The sequence below is a fragment of the Coregonus clupeaformis genome, chromosome 34 (genome assembly GCF_020615455.1).
Source record: "Coregonus clupeaformis isolate EN_2021a chromosome 34, ASM2061545v1, whole genome shotgun sequence".
In the NCBI taxonomy this organism is placed as follows: Eukaryota; Metazoa; Chordata; class Actinopteri; order Salmoniformes; family Salmonidae; genus Coregonus; species Coregonus clupeaformis.
The window spans coordinates 3,441,224-3,462,294 of record NC_059225.1 but is presented as its reverse complement, the minus strand read 5'-3'; the positions used below and the strand labels follow the sequence as shown (position 1 = coordinate 3,462,294).

The window sequence follows — 21,071 nt, the reverse complement described above, 5'->3', positions numbered from 1 at the left end:
GCATTGAGATGCTTTGCACTCGTCATACGAAGATTTGTGGTGCCGCCTTAAATGATCGAACAAATTGGTCGTGTTGCCCCGTGTTGTGGCAACAATTGCAAGGCACTCTCGACAAAGTACCTGTTTTTGGTCAACATCATCCTGTCTGTAGCCAAAATATTTCCATATAATTGACGATGCATTTGTTTTTGCAACCAAATTCTCAATTTCGGTCTTTTTTTGCCTGTTCCTCGCTCATCATTTCGTCACGCGCAAGCAGAGCCCGCATGGCAACCACGTACAGCAACCAACTCCGTGTTTAAAATAATAAACTGTGTATCCAATAACCCATAAATCGGAGTAAATGACGTTATATCAGACAGATATAATGCTAGTTTAACATTAAAAATATATATATTGTAGACTGATTTATGTTTACCTTACTAAACCGCACGTTCTGCGATGTGACTATTGCGGATGCATACATCGTAATGTTGATGCTGAAACGATACATCGTGCAGCACTAATAGTCATACATTAAGGCCACCAATTCCTAATTAAAATAACATTTTCCGGGTAATCAGTCATCTCATTGTAATTTGTCCCATGTCGGGAGAATCGATTTGGTGAACACAGAAGATGTCCCATTTACCACATCTTTTTACTATAAATGACTACCGGGTGCCATTTTCTACACACACGTTAGCCGGCGTGTGACAGAAGATAGAAAGCCACTCCTCCATCAAGGCCTGGTTCAAATCTTTTGAAGAAGAAACCCCACCAAGGTCAAGTTCATTAAGCAAAAACGCCATTGAGAATTACATTTTCCAAAGGCTAGCTGACATGTTGCTCTGATAAAATGGCCAATCCTGGATGATATCTTGTGTACAGCTCCAGCTTGTACCCCCAAGCCATAGGACTGCTAAATAGTTAGTTAAATAGTTAACCAATACCTACCCGGACTCTGCATTGACCCTTTTTGTACCAACTCTTTTGACTCATCACATTACATTTACATTTTACATTTTACATTTTACATTTGAGTCATTTAGCAGACGCTGTTATCCAGAGCGACCTAGTTAGTGAGTTTATACATTGCAGCTACTTGTTTATTATCTTTCCTGTTGCCGTGTCACTTTATCCCTACCTATATGTACAGTTGAAGTAGGAAGTTTACATACACCTTAGCCAAATACATTTAAAATCAGTTTTTCACAATTCCTGACATTTAATCCTAGTAAAAATTCCCCGTCTTAGGTCAGTTAGGATCACCACTTTATTTGAAGAATGTGAAATGTCAGAATAATAGTAGAGAGAATGATTTATTTCAGCACATTCCCAGTGGGTCAGAAGTTTACATACACTCAATAAGAATTTGGTAGCATTGCCTTTAAATTGTTTAACTTTGGTGAAACGTTTTGTGTAGCCTTCCACAAGCTTCCCACAATAAGTTGGGTGAATTTTGGCCCATTCCTCCTGAGAGCTAGTGTAACTGAGTCAGGTTTGTAGGCCTCCTTGCTCGCACACACTTTTTCAGTTCTGCCCACACATTTTCTATAGGATGGAGGTCAGGGCTTTGTGATGGCCACTCCAATACCTTGACTTTGTTGTCCTTAAGCCATTTTGCCACAACTTTGGAAGTATGCTTGGGGTCATTGTCCATTAGGAAGACCAATTTGCAACCAAGCTTTAACTTTGACTGATGTCTTGAGATGTTGCTTCAATATTTCCACATAATTTTCCTTCCTCATGATGCCATCTATTTTGTGAAGTGCACCAGTCCCTCCTGCAGCAAAGCACCCCCACAGCATGATGCTCCCACCCCCGTGCTTCACAGTTGGGATGGTGTTCTTTGGCTAGCAAGCCCCCCCCCCTTTTCCTCCAAACATAACAATGGTCATTTTAGCCAAACTGTTCTATTTTTGTTTCATCAGACCAGAGGACATTTCTCCAAAAAGTATGATCTTTGGCCCCATGTGCAGTTGCAAACCGTAGTCTGGCATTTTTATGGCGGTTCTGGAGCAGTGGCTTCTTCCTTGCTGAGCGGCCTTTCAGGTTATGTCGATATAGGACTCGTTTTACTGTGGATATAGATACTTTTGTACCAGTTTCCTCCAGCATCTTCACAAGGTCCTTTGCTGTTGTTCTAGGATTGATTTGCACTTTTCGCACCAAAGTAAGTTCATCTCTAGGAGACAGAACGCGTCTCCTTCCTGAGCGGTATGACGGCAGCGTGGTCCCATGGTGTTTATACTTGCGTACTATTGTTTGTACAGATCAACGTGGTACCTTCAGGCATTTGGAAATTGCTCCCAAGGATGAACCAGACTTGTGGAGGTCTACAATTCTTTTTCCGAGGTCTTGGCTGATTTCTTTTGATTTTCCCATGATGTCAAGCAAAGAGGCACTGAGTTTGAAGGTAGGCCTTGAAATACATCCACAGGTACACCTCCAATTGACTCAAATTATGTAAATTAGCCTATCAGAAGCTTCTAAAGCCATGACATCATTTTATGGAATTTTCCAAGCAGTTTAAAGGCACAGTCAACTTGGTGTATGTAAACTTCTGACCCACTGAAATTGTGATACAGTGAATTATAAGTTAAATAATCTGTCTGTAAACAACTGTTGGAAAAAAAATTACTTGTGTCATGCACAAAGTAGATGTCCTAACCGACTTGCCAAAACTATAGTTTGTTAACAAGAAATTTGTGGAGTGGTTGAAAAACTAGTTTTAATGACTCCAACCTAAGAATATGTAAACTTCCGACTTCAACTGTACATATCTACCTCAATTACCTCATTCCCCTGCACATCGACTCATTACTGGTTCCCCGTGTAAATAGCCAAGTTATCGTTACTCATTGTGTATTTATTCCTTGTGTTATTGTTTTTCTATTAATTTTGTTTTTTTCTCTCTCTGCATTGTTGGGAAGGACCGTAAGCATTTCACTGTTAGTCTACACCTGTTGCATACGAAGCATGTGACAAATGGCAGTGTTGAATGTGGTGATGTCATGATGAGGCAACATTTTCCATGAGCTGTCAATCATAGACGCGTCAAGCCTTTCAGGAGGCTAAAATTACTGAGGCTTTTTTGGATGCCATTTTCCCCTCAACATCAAGGAGATTCAATTGGGTTGAATCAGTCAATAGTCGACAGAAAATGATAACCTTGGCCATGAAAGAGCTCTTAAGCCTTCAAATTGCTCCACTTGAATCAGGTACAGTGGGGAAAAAAGTATTTAGTCAGCCACCAATTGTGCAAGTTCTCCCACTTAAAAAGATGAGAGAGGCCTGTAATTTTCATCATAGGTACACGTCAACTATGACAGACAAAATGAGAGAAAAAAAATCCAGAAAATCACATTGTAGGATTTTTAATGAATTTATTTGCAAATTATGGTGGAAAATAAGTATTTGGTCAATAACAAAAGTTTCTCAATACTTTGTTATATACCCTTTGTTGGCAATGACACAGGTTTTCACACACTGTTGCTGGTATTTTGGCCCATTCCTCCATGCAGATCTCCTCTAGAGCAGTGATGTTTTGGGGCTGTCGCTGGGCAACACGGACTTTCAACTCCCTCCAAAGATTTTCTATGGGGTTGAGATCTGGAGACTGGCTAGGCCACTCCAGGACCTTGAAATGCTTCTTACGAAGCCACTCCTTCGTTGCCCAGGCGGTGTGTTTGGGATCATCGTCATGCTGAAAGACCCAGTCACGTTTCATCTTCAATGCCCTTGCTGATGGAAGGAGGTTTTCACTCAAAATCTCACGATACATGGCCCCATTCATTCTTTCCTTTACACGGATCAGTCATCCTGGTCCCTTTGCAGAAAAACAGCCCCAAAGCATGATGTTTCCACCCCCATGCTTCACAGTAGGTATGGTGTTCTTTGGATGCAACTCAGCATTCTTTGTCCTCCAAACACGACGAGTTGAGTTTTTACCAAAAAGTTCTATTTTGGTTTCATCTGACCATATGACATTTTCCCAATCCTCTTCTGGATCATCCAAATGCACTCTAGCAAACTTCAGACGGGCCTGGACATGCAGGTACTGGCTTAAGCAGGATTTGAGTCCCTGGCGGCGTAGTGTGTTACTGATGGTAGGCTTTGTTACTTTGGTCCCAGCTCTCTGCAGGTCATTCACTAGGTCCCCCCCGTGTGGTTCTGGGATTTTTGCTCACCGTTCTTGTGATCATTTTTGACCCCACGGGGTGAGATCTTGCGTGGAGCCCCAGATCGAGGGAGATTATCAGTGGTCTTGTATGTCTTCCATTTCCTAATAATTGCTCCCACAGTTGATTTCTTCAAACCAAGCTGCTTACCTATTGCAGATTCAGTCTTCCCAGCCTGGTGCAGGTCTACAATTTTGTTTCCGGTGTCCTTTGACAGCTCTTTGGTCTTGGCCATAGTGGAGTTTGGAGTGTGACTGTTTGAGGTTGTGGACAGGTGTCTTTTATACTGATAACAAGTTCAAACAGGTGCCATTAATACAGGTAACGAGTGGAGGACAGAGGAGCCTCTTAAAGAAGAAGTTAAAGAAGAAGAAAAATTACAGGCCTCTCTCATCTTTTTAAGTGGGAGAACTTGCACAATTGGTGGCTGACTAAATACTTTTTTTCCCCACTGTATACCTGCAATTGATACATCTAAATAGAAGGGAAAATGTACTTGATTGCGCAGTGGCCTGGGGAAAGTCAATGCTGCTTGCTTTTCTCCGGTCTAGTCAGCGAACAAATAAGGTGGGGATTAATCAAATATTTCCCTTTAGCGACGTGTGTCGTCATGCAGCGGTTTCTCCCTGGTGTTTTCACAGGTTTTAGTCACAGAGGTCGATATCCAGCTGCATTTTCTGGGGCATTTCATGGTAACGGTACATTACAGTAGCGTTTTTACAGGGTAACAACATTGTAGTTACAGTGTCAATGTAAAGTCCAGTTACTTAACACCTTAAGCTTTGCAAAAAAAATCAAACAAGTAGCCTCAAGAATGATAACTGGGTCCACAGAAAATAGAATACATTTCTATGGCTGGGTCATTCACGCAACGGCATGCTCTTTCTATATAGATTGTTACATTGTTATGTGGGTTAACTGTAATTACTCTAGCGTATGGCACATTTATTGCCCTTGACCTTCTAGTGACAGTTTATTATGAACCATGTTAAGAAAGCCTCGAGTCTGTGAGCTAAGCGACATAATGCATTATAGCCCGACTTGAGACGCCCGCGCTTAGGGCTGTGACGGTCATGGAATTATGGCCAACCGTAAACCCACATTTTCTCCTCCGACCCTGACTGCATGTGCTGCCATAGAAATATAATGAATAGAATGGGCATCCCCATTCAAGTCAATGATGGCATAATGGGTGGACTGGCAGCCATTGCTAGTGTACCCATAGGAGCAAAGCAGGAAGTAAAATATGTGCTAAAATATGTGCTGTGATGATTTGTTGATTCAACGCAACTGACGTTACAAAAAAATACATTTCATTGCATGAGCCACATCAGTTAACAATTTGAATGAACATTCTCCCGTTCTATTCATTCTATCATTCATCCATAACTGTCGGTTAAACGGTTATACAGTAATTGTGCCAGCCCTACCTAAGCTAACAAGTCAAATGTTTCTAAATCAGATCACCACAAGTATCGAAAGATTTGTTTAAAGGATCAAGTCAAACAGGTGTATCTAAGCCCAGTGTCTTTTCATGCAAAAAAAATATTATTAGTGCAGCGCTTATGCTGCAATATTCCCAAACTATATATTCAAAATAAATCCTCCTCCCCCTCAGGCATGTACTGTATCTACTGACAAAAATAAGAAAATACTAACTTGTCTTGTATATAGCATAGGCCTACATGTACATAGTAATAGAACAATGTACACCGTACAATCCTTGCCGAGGCAAACACATTGAAGGATTTGCATAGCCGCAAAGCCTTCTTTGGTGCCGACGGTCTTTAATCCCACTGATCTGATAGGATGCTGGCTCAGAAAGCCATGGCTTTGCCTTGGGATTGCCTAAAAGTCAGGTCAGACTGACTCGACGAGGGAAGCAGCCCATCTCAGGTGACCAGACAAGAGCCTGTCAACTGGCTATCAGGTTATCGTGAGACGAGATGTAATGCTAAAAACTATTGCAGACATATTGACTGCACACAGATAGGGCACAAATTGCGCTATCCGATATGAAATCCCATTGTAGATTCCATTTCCATCTGCACTTCCATTCTGAAGCCAAACCTTCAGCTGCGCCAATGACCGTATTAGCTTGCTCGACTGACTAATAATAATAATAATAATAATAATAATAATAATAATAATAATTTGGTGGGTGCATATATGTCTTATTTCACACATGTACAAGTGTGTATTAATAAGCATGCGTGAATTGGAAATGCGTTTTTAGCATATCCAAACTCCCCGAGACACGCTAGGAGAGTGGGGTCACAGCCAGGGTCAGCCATTATCAACGGCGACCCTGGAGCACTTAAGGTTAAGTGCCGTGCTCTAGGGCATATCAACAGATTTTTCACCTTGTCGGCTCAGGGATTCGAACTAACGACCTTTCGGTAAATGGCCCAATGCTCTAACTTCTAGGCTACCTGCTGCCCGACTAAACTCACTAAAATAAGATTTGGCAACAGATGCTCGGCAAGGAGACCCGCACTCTCCCATACACGATGACACGAATCAAATATACGCTTGAAATAGACTGTCATGATGCCATGGCACAGACCCCTCTCTCCACTCTGCTCAGAGACAGAAGAACAAGGAACAGCTACATTCAATCCAGAAAGTCAGACCTCAAATAGCATGAGGCTGACCTTCTTCTGCTAACTGGCAGTGGTGAAATGGGCCTCTTCAATAATTTACTTCAATTAAGCCAACCTCCCACTCCTCACTGCTCCTTTTTTTAGCAACTTTAAGCAGTTTCTTCTCAAAGCTAATGGTGTTATAGTGGGCAGGCAGTACTTGGCGGAACAGTTCATGCACTGTTGCCAAAGGGGATTGGGTGGCAGTGAAAGGGAATAAGACTCCCACAATTAGTTGGAATGTGAGGCTGGAGTAGCCACCCTTGTGGATGCAGGCTAATGCAGATAGTCTGACAAATGGCCTGGGGAATTGATTCAAGTCAGCTAAATGCCCCATCTATCCTACAGTATATATTCTACCAGAGTCAGAAGCCCACAGACTGACCACCACTGTGTATCTTTGGAATAAACAGCAGCTATCGTACCCATAATCTAGAAAAGCACTTCACTTTCTGGTTAGCAGAACAGCGTGGGTAAAGAAAAGAGCCAGAGATGGGAAATTGTTATCTACATGCACTACAGGGTTAGGATAAAACGCTCGGGGTCAGGTTCCCAGGGTAAACAAATTACTCATAAAATCTCTCAAACGGTCAGGCTAAACCAGCCGCTCTCTATCACACCGAAAGGGAAAGCCAGCCAGAGAGGGTTTGGCTTTTCATTTGTCTCCACAGATAGTTAGCAGCTTAGCCGTGGCCCCCATACCCCGACACACGCCGGCCGGGCCCTGTCCCACAGCCATGCACTAAATCACATGCTATTACTACTGCTAAGGAACACCTTTCAACAGGATTACAGGGGAGGATGACAGGTTATACATCTGCTCATCCCAGTGCTCTCCTGACCCCTTTTGAAAAATCAGCCCAAGCCCATTGCTCAACCTATCCTATATTTTAATACATCAAGCACGTTATCCCACCAAGCGTGATATTGAGTAGTTAGTAGCTCACAATGTCCTCCATCTTGAATAAAAGGCTACTGAATTCCTGTTCTATTAAGAGGATGGTAGAATATTTATATTCAAAGAAGAATGTTTAGGGTGTCTCTTTATATTTGCATCAATTAAAACATCTGTCACCTAATGATAATGAATACAAGATGAAGTCAATTAGATTCCCTTGTGAGGATGGGACCCAAATTCCCACCAGCAATCATAGTCTATTCTAGATCCCCAACTAATATACATTTGAGGTGGTAAGTGTGGTACATCCTCCAAAACCACTGACTAATAATATGATCTAGGGGATATACAGTGTCCTTTAATAGATAAAATAGACCACATTAAGTTCCAAGAAAAGCTACAGTGGCAAATTTAGAACAATGGCATCACTGTGCGGAAGGCGAGCTTCTATTGTGGCAGATCTCGATTAGTAACACTCAACACCAATGTTGACTGCCAGTCTGGGCTGCTGGACTAGTAGACGACATGTCTTTTGGAGGAATACCAGCGCATTAGCGAAATGTCTTTGGTTGTTGCATTAACGAAATGTGTGAATAATTTAAATTAGGAACGTTTTGTTTACGTTGTTACATTTTTTCATTTCATTATAATTAGGCCCAATTTGGAAATGCACAGAGCAGTCAAGATATGCAAAAATGTTTCAGCAAACTGATCCTCTTCAGTGTGCTGGTAGTGTAGGGAAACTGCACAAAATGAAATACTGGAGGTATTGACTTGCAATTTCTAGATATCTGTCTGAATGACAAGAGACTAGACTGACACTTTTAAAAACAGAAGGCTACAAAGTAATTGTACCTATATTCAAAATGTACAGTTGAAGTCAGAAGTTTAAATACACCTTAGCCAAATACATTTAAAATCAGTTTTTCACAATTCCTGACATTTAATCCTAGTAAATATTCCCTGTCTTAGGTCAGTTAGTATCACCACTTTATTTTAAGAATGTGAAATGTCAGAATAATAGTAGAGAGAATGATTTATTTCAGCTTTTATTTATTTCATCACATTTCCAGTGGGAATTTACATACACTCAATTAGTATTTGGTAGCATTGCCTTAAAATTGTTTAACTTGGGTCAAACGTTTCAGGTAGCTTTCCACAAGCTTTCCACAATAAGTTGGGTGAATTTTGGCCCATTCCTCCTGACAGAGCTGGTGTAAATGAGTCAGGTTTGTAGGCCTCTTTGCTCGCACACGCTTTTTCAGTTCTGCCCACAAATGTTCTATAGGATTGAGGTCAGGGCTTTGTGATGGCCACTCCAATTCCTTGACGTTGTTGTCCTTAAGCCATTTTGCCACAACTTTGGAAGTATGCTTGGGGTCATTGTCCATTTGGAAGACCCATTTGCAACCAAGCTTTAACTTCCTGACTGATGTCTTGAGATGTTGCTTCAATATATCCACATAATTTTCCTTCCTCATGATGCCATCTATTTTTTGAAGTGCACCAGTCCCTCCTGTAGCAAAGCACCCCCACAGCATGATGCTGCCACCCCCGTGCTTCACAGTTGGGATGGTGTTCTTCGGCTTGCAAGGTCCCCCTTTTTCCTCCAAACATAACGATGGTCATTATGGCCAAACAGTTCTATTTTTGTTTCATCAGACCAGAGGACATTTCTCCAAAAATTACAATCTTTGTCCCCATGTGCAATTGCAAACCGTAGTCTGTCTTTTTTATGTCGGTTTTGGAGCAGTTGCTTCTTCCTTGCTGAGCGGCCTTTCAGGTTATGTCGATATAGGACTTGTTTTATTGTGGCTATCGATACTTTTGTACCCGTTTCCTCCAGCATGTTCACAAGGTCCTTTGCTGATGTTCTGGGATTGATTTGCACTTTTCGCACCAAAGTACGTTCATCTCTAGGAGACAGAACGCGTCTCCTTCCTGAGCGGTATGACGGCTGCGTGGTCCCATGGTGTTTATACTTGCGTACTATTGTTTGTACAGATCAACATGGTACCTTCAGGCATTTGGGAATTGCTCCCAAGGATGAACCAGACTTGTGGAGGTCTACAATTCTTTTTCTGAGGTCTTGGCTGATTTCTTTTGATTTTCCCATGATGTCAAGCAAAGAGGCACTGAGTTTGAAGGTAGGCCTTGAAATACATCCACAGGTACACCTCCAATTGACTCAAATTATGTCAATTAGCCTATCAGAAGCTTCTAAAGCCATGACATCATTTTATGGAATTTTCCAAGCTGTTTAAAAGGCACAGTCAACTTAGTGTATGTAAACTTCTGACCCACTGGAATTGTGATACAGTGAATTATAAGTTAAATAATCTGTCTGTAAACAACTGTTGGAAAAATTACTTGTGTCATGCACAAAGTAGATGTCCTAACCGACTTGCCAAAACTATAGTTTGTTAACAAGACATTTGTGGAGTGGTTGAAAAACTAGTTTTAATGACTCCAACCTAAGTGTATGTAAACTTCCGACTTCAACTGTATGTTTTCTGTTTTAGACAGACGGAGGACAAATTCCCCATGCGGAATCCAAATAGACAAGGGATACAAACAGTTTAGTGCTCAAATAATCAATCATTTTAAGTGTTCTGGTAGAGTAGTGACACAATAACTTGGTCCTAGGTCTGTAATGTTTTCCAGGAACTTATCTTTCGTGCTGCGGGGGGAGGGAGGAAATGAACAATCGGTTGAATCCATTTGGAAGGACATACTGTAATTCACATATCAGGCCTATATGAACTCTCCTGACCCAGTCCCACACCAATACAGACAGCTGTTCCAGACAAAACACATTACAGAATGTGAGAGACAATGTAAGAGAAACTGTCTGCCCAAGTTCACATGCCCACATAAACCGACGCAAGCACAAGTGTTGTTGACAGACCTTGGAAAATCTGCCTTCATTCTTCAGCAACTCTACAATCATGCAAGCTGATTAGAAATGGGCCTATTTCTGCTTGAGGCAGCGAGGACGTTAGGAAAACATAATATATGGAAGAGATGAACATTGGTGATAGGAACATCCTTATATGACACAAACACAGGGTGATGGTCCTGTGCATCAGTTAGTTTGAGCTACTTGTTGGCTCACAACCCCTCATTCACTGCAGCTGTTATCACCATGACAGTGATGAAGCTTGACTTCGGGGAAAAAGACACCATTACTTTTGAGGGAAGTACTTTTGATATTTCATTTGAGTACTCTGAAAATTGTTTTCCCCAGAGGTTTGGCTGTGAGAACACTCAGGCTTGCTTTCTTTTCTTGCATTTCCAACATTCAAGGTCTTGAAGGTGCAATACAGCTGTTTTTTTTCTCTCAATATCAAATCATTTCTAGGTAACAATAAAGTACCTTATTGTAATAGTTTTCCATTAAAATTTCAAAAAAAGCAACAAAAAAGGCTTTTTTTGACAATCAAGTATTTTTCTAGGACTGTCTGGGAGTGGTCTGAGTGCGGGACCTAATTGGAGGAGCCTAATAGGAGGGATATGTAACCTGAAAATGAGCTGTTACTGGTCTATACAGCTTGATGATGTAACCAGGCAAGACAAAACTCCACCCATGCAAAACCTGCTGATTAGAAAGTCCTCTGTAAATTGTATTTTCAACCAGCCACTATCAGGAAATAACAACAGACGCCTTCCTAATATTGAGTTGCAACTCCGGGAGCCACTTTCAAAACCGCAAAAAGGGTAACCAGGGTTATTAGTGCTCAAAGGACAGACAGGTTTGGAATGCTCAGTATGACGTGATGAGGACTGGTCTTTACTTTCAAATACACATCATTTAAAATGACATTGATGCCTTCGCTCTTATCAGTTATTGATTACATTAAAATTCCAGAGGTTCTGCATTGGAATGTATCTGCAAACACATAACTATCTTTCCCTGGCTGTGAGCAGTCCCTTCATGAGGATGAAGTAAACGTCATTCTCATGCTTACTTCACATTACCACACAGATAATCATACGTGTCCATGTCGAACCACAATTTATTGTGCATGTAGCACGTTCATTATCACATAGATGCCATGTCATGTATATGAGCTGCTGGAAAGGCCCGTAATCACATTTTTCAAATGTGGTGCATTCAATCCGTTGTTAAAAAACAGAGGGGGGTGGTAGGGCTACTTGTTGACATGGATCCATCAGTCAGAGCTGCAGGTTGTGATAAACATCTGTAAAAACTAAGGGGGCTTGCTGGCAGCAGAGCCAGATTAGACCCGCACTTCAGAACATAATTGATGCGCTTAGCCAGCGGTGTACAGCATTAGGCCAGTTGAGCTCATTTCTCTACCGCCTTCTCTCACAGTGATTGGACATAACCATCCATGAAATGCCCAATTTCCATCAGTATAGCCTGTGGTGGACCATCCGTGATGGTAGGCCATTGGGCTCTTTCTGTGTATTTTGGGCCCCTCACAATCCATGGCTTTGTTGTTCAGGGTGCTTGGAAAAGGAGGGATATAGTAGTTATCGAACTGCTTCTGTGATACAGGCACATCAGAGAATAGAAGGACAACAGCCAGTGGTATACAGAGCTCAAATATGGGAACGAGGCAAATCACTGCCAATTAGTGGTCAACTGTGCGGATTAAACACCCCCAGGAAATAGAGCTCAAAAGATTTTTGAAATACACACATACAGTGGGGGAAAAAAGTATTTAGTCAGCCACCAAATTGTGCAAGTTCTCCCAATTAAAAAGATGAGAGAGGCCTGTAATTTTCATCATAGGTACACGTCAACTATGACAGACAAAATGAGGAAAAAAATTCCAGAAAATCACATATTTGGATTTTTTATGAATTTATTTGCAAATTATGGTGGAAAATAAGTATTTGGTCAATAACAAAAGTTTCTCAATACTTTGTTATATACCCTTTGTTGGCAATGACACAGGTCAAACGTTTTCTGTAAGTCTTCACAAGGTTTTCACACACTGTTGCTGGTATTTTGGCCCATTCCTCCATGCAGATCTCCTCTAGAGCAGTGATGTTTTGGGGCTGTCGCTGGGCAACACGGACTTTCAACTCCCTCCAAAGATTTTCTATGGGGTTGAGATCTGGAGACTGGCTAGGCCACTCCAGGACCTTGAAATGCTTCTTACGAAGCCACTCCTTCGTTGCCCGGGCGGTGTGATTGGGATCATTGTCATGCTGAAAGACCCAGCCACGTTTCATCTTCAATGCCCTTGCTGATGGAAGGAGGTTTTCACTCAAAACCTCACGATACATGGCCCCATTCATTCTTTCCTTTACACGGATCAGTCGTCCTGGTCCCTTTGCAGAAAAACAGCCCCAAAGCATGATGTTTCCACCCCCATGCTTCACAGTAGGTATGGTGTTCTTTGGATGCAACTCAGCATTCTTTGTCCTCCAAACACGACGAGTTGAGTTTTTACCAAAAAGTTCTATTTTGGTTTCATCTGACATTCTCCCAATCCTCTTCTGGATCATCCAAATGCACTCTAGCAAACTTCAGACGGGCCTGGACATGTACTGGCTTAAGCAGGGGGGACACGTCTGGCACTGCAGGATTTGAGTCCCTGGCGGCGTAGTGTGTTACTGATGGTAGGCTTTGTTACTTTGGTCCCAGCTCTCTGCAGGTCATTCACTAGGTCCCCCGTGTGGTTCTGGGATTTTTGCTCACCGTTCTTGTGATCATTTTGACCCCCGGGGTGAGATCTTGCGTGGAGCCCCAGATCGAGGGAGATTATCAGTGGTCTTGTATGTCTTCCATTTCCTAATAATTGCTCCCACAGTTGATTTCTTCAAACCAAGCTGCTTACCTATTGCAGATTCAGTCTTCCCAGCCTGGTGCAGGTCTACAATTTTGTTTCTGGTGTCCTTTGACAGCTCTTTGGTCTTGGCCATAGTGGAGTTTGGAGTGTGACTGTTTGAGGTTGTGGACAGGTGTCTTTTATACTGATAACAAGTTCAAACAGGTGCCATTAATACAGGGGTAACGAGTGGAGGACAGAGGAGCCTCTTAAAGAAGAAGTTACAGGTCTGTGAGAGCCAGAAATCTTGCTTGTTTGTAGGTGACCAAATACTTATTTTCCACCATAATTTGCAAATAAATTCATTAAAAATCCTACAATGTGATTTTCTGGAAAATAAAATCTCAATTTGTCTGTCATAGTTGACGTGTACCTATGATGAAAATTACAGGCCTCTCTCATCTTTTTAAGTGGGAGAACTTGCACAATTGGTGGCTGACTAAATACTTTTTTCCCCCACTGTATTAATGTCTGAATGTAGAAAAAAAACAGCAAAGCCGTATATTCAACCCCAGATGCTGGCCATGTCTGCCATCACAAAATACAACTTTGTCTAAGAATAACAAAATGCATTATTGTTTACCAGCCATACATATTTGACAACATGTCAGGAAACCTTGAATCAGAACAACTAACACTGGCCATGTTAACACTCACTGAACCCATTTGATTGACAGAAGGATTATCCCAGGTATGCAACATTCAAGCGGCATGCCTTTTGAAAGATGACCCTATTGTGTATGTATATATACAGAACCATGAATTGTACTGACAAAATGTATGCGTGCATCACTAAGTCGCATTGGATAAAAGCGCCGGCTAAATTGCATACATACACTACTGTTCAAAAGTTTGGGGTCACTTAGAAATGTCCTTGTTCACGTTGTGTTTAAACTTGGATTAGCAAACGCAACGTGCCATTGGAACACAGGACTGATGGTTGCTGATAATGGGCCTCTGTACGCCTATGTAGATATTCCATTAAAAATCAGCCGTTTCCAGCTACAATAGCCATTTACAACATTAACAATGTCTAAACTGTATTTCTGATCAATTTGATGTTATTTTAAAATGGACAAAAACAATTAATATTCTTTGGAATAAAAATGACATTTCTAAGTGACCCCAAACTTTTGAACGGTAGTGTATATACACACTACATGACCAAAAGTATGTGGACACCTGCTCGTCGATCATCTCATTCCAAAATCATGGGTATTAATATGGAGTTGGTCCCCCCTTTGCTGCTATAACAGCCTCCACTCTTCTGGGAAGGCTTTCCACTAGATGGTGGAACATTGCTGCGGGGACTTGCTTCCATTCTGCCACAAGAGCATTAGTTTGAGGTCTGGCACGGATGTTGGGCAATTAGGCCTGGCTCGCAGTCGGCATTCCAATTCATCCCAAAGGTGTTCGATGGGGTTGAGGTCAGGGCTCTGTGCAGGCCAGTCAAATTCTTCCACACTGATCTTGACAAACCATTTCTGTATGGACCTCGCTTTGTGCACGGGGGCATTGTCATGCTGAAACAGGAAAGGGCCTTTCCCAAACTGTTGCCACAAAGTTGGAAGCACAGAATCGTCTGGAATGTCATTGTATGCTGTAGCGTTAAGATCTCCCTTCACTGGAACTAAGGGGCCGAGCCTGAAACATGAAAAACAGCCCCAGACCATTATTCCTCCTCCACAAAACTTTACAGTTGGCACTAAGCATTGGGGCAGGTAGCGTTCTCCTGGCATCAGCCAAACCCAGATTTGTCCGTCAGACTGACAGATGGTGAAGCGTGATTCATCACTCCAGAGAACGTGTTTCCACTGCTCCAGACTCCAACGGCAGCCAGCTTTACACCACTTCAGCCGACATTTGGCATTGCGCATGGTGATCTTAGGCTTGTGTGCGGCTGCTCGGCCATGGAAACCCAGTTCATGAAGCTCCCGGCTAACAGTTTTTGTGCTGATGTTGCTTCCAGAGGCAGTTTGGAACTCGGTAGTAAGTGTTGAAACCGAGGACAGACAATTTTTTACGTGCTATGCGCTTTTCAGCTGGTCCCGTTCTAAGCTTTTGTGGCCTACCAATTCGCAGCTGAGCCGTTGTTGCTCCTAGACATTTCCACTTCACAATAACAGCACTTACAGTTGACTGGGGCAGCTCTAGCTGGGCAGAAATTGGACGAACTGACATGTTGGAAAGGTGGCATTCTATGATGGTGCCACAATGAAAGTCACTTAGCTCTTCAGTAAGGCCAATCTACTGTCAATGTTCGTCTATGGCGATTGCATGGCTGTGTGCTCGATTTTATACACCCGTCAGCAACGGGTGTGGCTGAAATTGCCGAATCCACTAATTTGAAGGGGTGTCCACATACACTACCATTCAAGGGTTTTTCTTTATTTTTACAATTCTTTACATTGTAGAATAATAGTGAAGACATCAAAACTATGAAATAACACATATGGAATCATGTAGTAACCAAGAAAGTGTTAAACAAATCAAAATATATTTTATATTTCAGATTCTTAAAATAGCCACCCTTTGCCTTGATGACAGCTTGCAAACTCTTGGCATTCTCTCAACCAGCTTCATGAGGTAGTCACCTGGAATGCATTTCAATTAACAGGTGTGCCTTCTTAAAAGTTAATGTTTGGAATTTATTTCCTTCTTAATGTGTTTGAGCCAATCAGTTGTGTTGTGACAAGGTAGGGTTGGTATACAGAAGATAGCCCTCTTTGGTAAAATACCATATTATGGCAAGAACAGCTCAAATAAGCAAAGAGAAACGACAGTCCATCATTACTTTAAGACATGAAGGTCAGTCAATACGGAACATTTCAAGAACTTTGAAAGTTTCTTCAAGGTAAGTCGCAAAAACCATCAAGCGCTATGATGAAACTGGCTCTCATGAGGACCACCACAGGAATGGAAGACCCAGAGTTACCTCTGCTACAGAGGGTAAGTTCATTAGAGTTACCAGCCTCAGAAATTGCAGCCCAAATAAATGCTTCACAGAGTTCGAGTCACAGACACATCTCAACATCAGCTGTTCAGAGGGGACTGTGTGAGTCAGGCCTTCATGGTCAAATTGCTGCAAAGAAACCACTACTAAAGGACACCAATAATAAGAAGAGACCTGCTTGGGCCAATAAACACGAGCAATGGACATTAGACCGGTGGAAATGTGTCTGTGAAACGCGGTGTGGGTGAACGGATGAGCTCCACATGTGTAGTTGCCACTGTAAAGCATTGAGGAGGTGATGTTATGGTGTGGGGGTGCTTTGCTGGTGACACTGTCTGTGATTTATTTAGAATTCAAGGCACACTTAACCAGCATGGCTACCACAGCGATACGCCATCCCATCTGGTTTGGGCTTAGTGGGACTATCATTTGTTTTTCAACAGGAAAATGACCCAACACACTTTCAGGCCGTGTAAGGGCTATTTTACCAAGAAGGAGAGTGATGGAGTGCTGCATCAGATGACCTGGCCTCCACAATCCCCGACCTCAACCCAATTGAGATGGTTTGGGATGAGTCGGACGGCAGAGTGAAGGAAAAGCAGCCAACAAGTACTAAGCATATGTGGGAACTCCTTCAATACTGTTGGAAAATAATTCCAGGTGAAGCTGGTTGAGAGTATGCCAAGAGTGTGCAAAGCTGTCATTACATTTTACATTTTAGTCATTTAGCAGACGCTCTTATCCAGAGCGACTTACAGTTAGTGAGTGCCTACATATTTTATTTTTTTCATACTGGCCCCCCGTGGGAATCGAACCCACAACCCTGGCGTTGCAAACGCCATGCTCTACCAACTGAGCTACACGGGCAAAGGGTGGCTATTTGAAGAAAATCAAATATATTTTGATTTGTTTAACACTTTTTTGGTTACTATATAATTCCATGTGTTATTTCATAGTTTGTCTTCACTATTATTCTACAATGTATAAAATAGTAAAAATAAAGAAACCCTTGAATGAGTAGGTGTCCAGACTTTTGACTGGTACTGTACATATACACACTATAATTTACAAAGTATGCATGTATGTATATACACACACACACACACACACACACACACACACACACAGTGGTACACCACCCCTTTCACGAAAATGTTTCGCTCCTACAGATAGTGAGTTACGTGGTCGTGGTTTGCTATATAAGGCAGGCAGACAGGCGTTGAGGCATTCAGTTACTGTTCGATTGAACGTTAGAATGGGCAAAACGAGTGACCTAAGTGACTGAGCGTGGTATGCTCGTCGGTGCCAGGCACGCCGGTTCCAGTATCTCAGAAACGGCCGGCCTCCTGGGCTTTTCACTTAGTGTCTAGGGTTTACCGAGAATGGTGCAACAATCAAAAAACATCCAGTCAGTGGCAGTCCTGTGGGCGAAAACAGCTTACAGTTATTTGATGAGAGAGGTCGAAGGAGAATGGCAAGAATTGTGCAAGCTAACAGGCGGGCCACAAACAGGCAAATAACGGCGCAGAACGGCAACTCGTAATGCACAACTCGTCGGTCCTTGTCACGGATGGGCTATTGCAGCAGACGACCATACCGGGTTCCACTCCTATCAGCGTCTCCAGTGGGCACACGATCACCAACACTGGACAATTAAGGAGTGGAAAAACATTGCCTGGTCTCACGAATCCCATTTCCTGTTGCGTCATGCTGATGGCAGAGTCAGGATTTGGCATCAGCAGCATCAGTCCATGGCCCCATCCTGCCTGGTGTCAACGGTACAGGCTGGTGGCAGTGGTGTAATGGTGTGGGGAATGTTTTCCTGGCACACATTAGGTCCCTTACAATTTACATTTTAATCATTTAGCAGACGCTCTTATCCAGAGCGACTTACATGAGCAATTAGGGTTAAGTGCCTTGCTTAAGGGCACATCGACAGATTTTTCACCTAGTCAGCTCTGGGATTAGAACCAGCGACCTTACGGTTACTGGCACAACGCTCTTACCCACTAAGCTACCTGCTACCTGCCGTCCCTTGATACTAACTGAGCAACGTTTGAACGCCACAGTGTATCTGAACATAGAATCCATGGCCCGAAAAATACAGGCTGTTCTGAAGGCAAAGGGGGGACTGACCAGGATACTAGATGTGTTTAACTTCCACAATACTGTATGATTTGATGGTAATGATGATTTGTTTGTAAAATGTTCAGCTCCAATGTGGAACTCGGTTCTAATCAGGCCAATAAAAACCAGCACTGGGACTCTGACTATTAAAACTGATAAGGGTATGAGTAAAACAAAGATGGCCCTGGACCAGTGTTGAGTGGCACACTGCATCTAGGCCTATATACCTTGAATATGTGGAGAAGACCGCAATCGGTACGATGTCATCACACTGACTGGACTTAATGAAGTGCTGATGATGATGCTATTGATAGAACTTGTCAAGTTTTAAGCTCCTGGTTTACTATGGTGCGATACCATGGAGCCCCGGACTCAACTAGGGAAACCTTCTACTGCCCAAATTAATGGAAAGAATTCCACAGAGGATCTCGGTTGTCAAAATAGCATTGGATGAGTGCAAATAACAAAGCCTTCAAAGAAAACCCTGCAAAGTATGCAACGCAGGCCTGTACAACACATCTCTCAACACTGAGGTGGAATCTGGTATTTATGAAGCATGAGGTCCAAACCCAGACGTCAACATCATGTGTGTGAATTCATGGTATTGTGCTATTTTGCAGCACTCTATGCAAAACAAAGGTTTGACATCAAGTGAATTCATGACGTAGATAATCGTTTGATTGTTTTGTGGGCTAAATAATGTGCATGCCTGGTCAAGCAGCCGGTCATGTCAACATAGGTGATTGTGAAAGCGTACTTTCTATTCCTGAGGACCCCGATGTGAACATGTACCCTGGTGTGATATTGCAACCACTTAAAACAGAACAGGAATCCACCCCATAGGTGTTTACAAGAGCTGTTGTTAAACCAGTCATCTTCCACTTTCACTTCCCAGTTAGGGGCAGATAATGTTTACCCCGCCTGCTGGGTTGAGAGGGGCAACAGCATAGGCTATGGATGTGTGGCTCTTTATTCTAATATTCGGCATTCACAATTTGTAAGTCGCTCTGGATAAGAGCGTCTGCTAATTGACGTAAATGTATATGTAAAAATTCAATTTACGCCTCATGGACGAATACCATTAAATAGGGTCCCTTGCCTACTGCGACATAGCCTACTATGTTACAATGCCCGTAAGAGAAGCAAAACTGAGGAGATTAAAGGCAAATGTAATGTCAAAACATTTCGCACATACCTCAGTTTTTTCGATTTGTTTTCCTTCTTGTTGAGCACTCCAGGAACGCAGTTTGTGAGCTCGGTCCAATCCGCATGTAACCCGCAACTCCAGCCAGTGGAGAACCTCGAAAACAGCCAGGTCTCCTTTCTGTTGGGACGGTAGCATGTACACTTTTTCTGCCCTGGTCTGCAATCACACGGGACTTCTAGTCTAACATTTTGCACCAGATGCCTGCCAAAAGTGGTTCCGCCAGTTTTCTGTATGTGAAGAAACACTATCACATCTTCACCCTTGATCTCGAAATCAACGATGCGTTCCAAGTACCTGACAGGGAAGTAGTACTTTTTCACATAATGGGGATCCGGAGTGGGGAAAATATCCATGTTGTCCTCGGCGAGGTACCCCTGCGGAGACGCGAAGTTCATCACCCCAGGAGCCACGTACTGATAAAGAATCAGCATGAAGAAGACGGATCCGACGACGATCAACAAAAATTTGCTGGTCCTCTCAACCATGTTCCCTCCAGTGCCGTTCATTTGTTACCATCTCCCAGATAACCGAAATGGGGGTACTTGGTACCTGAGCGTTGCGCTTTTCGTTTGTCCCTCCATAGACAGTGGGTTTGAGCTCGTCAGAGGACCGCGAAGCAACGAGAGTTCGGGCATGGATACATTGTATCTCTCCAGCTTTCACTGAGCAAAACTCAATCCGAGTTGGACAAAATCCAAAACTGCAGATCAAAATCGTCTTTGAACCCTACACGGATAGTCACAGCACTCTCCGCTCGCGCAGAACTGTTCGCTTCTTAACAAAGTAAGCAGCGTTCGAAGTGTCTTCACTCTCTACACCGTTGTTCTGTTGCTCTTGGACCAGCATGCACAGCGACACCCACTTCTCAACACACATTTGCACACACGCAAGAAAGGAAAAGCTACTGATAGGCCTACACATTTAGTTATTGGTTTGGATTACAACGCCCACAGTGGAATTCTTTGTCTACAAAACATTTATTAGATGAACAATTATGAGATGAATTAACAACATATTTTAGGCTGTATGGTATCTACAATGTGTTTTATAATGCGAGACTAATTTATCCTAAGGATACAATTAAATGCTCTGTGTCAAAATATGTAATTATTATCATACAAAAACAAGCATTTGTAGGTCTAATATCAGTGAAACACTTTACAGTTGAAAACAGCAGTGGTGTAAAGTACTAAAGTAAAAATACTTTAAAGTACTACTTACAGTAAGTCGTTTTTTGGGGTATCTGTACTTTACTATTTATATTTGTAACAACTTTT

At 42.5% G+C, this 21,071-nt stretch overlaps 1 protein-coding gene across 1 annotated transcript in view; it reads right to left on the bottom strand.

Annotated features, from left to right (window-relative positions):
* LOC121549643 (heparan-sulfate 6-O-sulfotransferase 1-B-like) overlaps window positions 1-20,631 on the bottom strand; it is a 78,936-nt gene extending 58,305 nt beyond the window's left edge. Inside the window, exon 1 of the mRNA XM_041861429.1 lies at window positions 19,783-20,631. Coding sequence (XP_041717363.1) covers window positions 19,783-20,300 — 518 coding nt within the window. The 5' untranslated portion in view covers window positions 20,301-20,631. The remainder of the gene's footprint in view (window positions 1-19,782) is intronic.
* Between the last annotated feature and the right edge of the window lie 440 nt (window positions 20,632-21,071).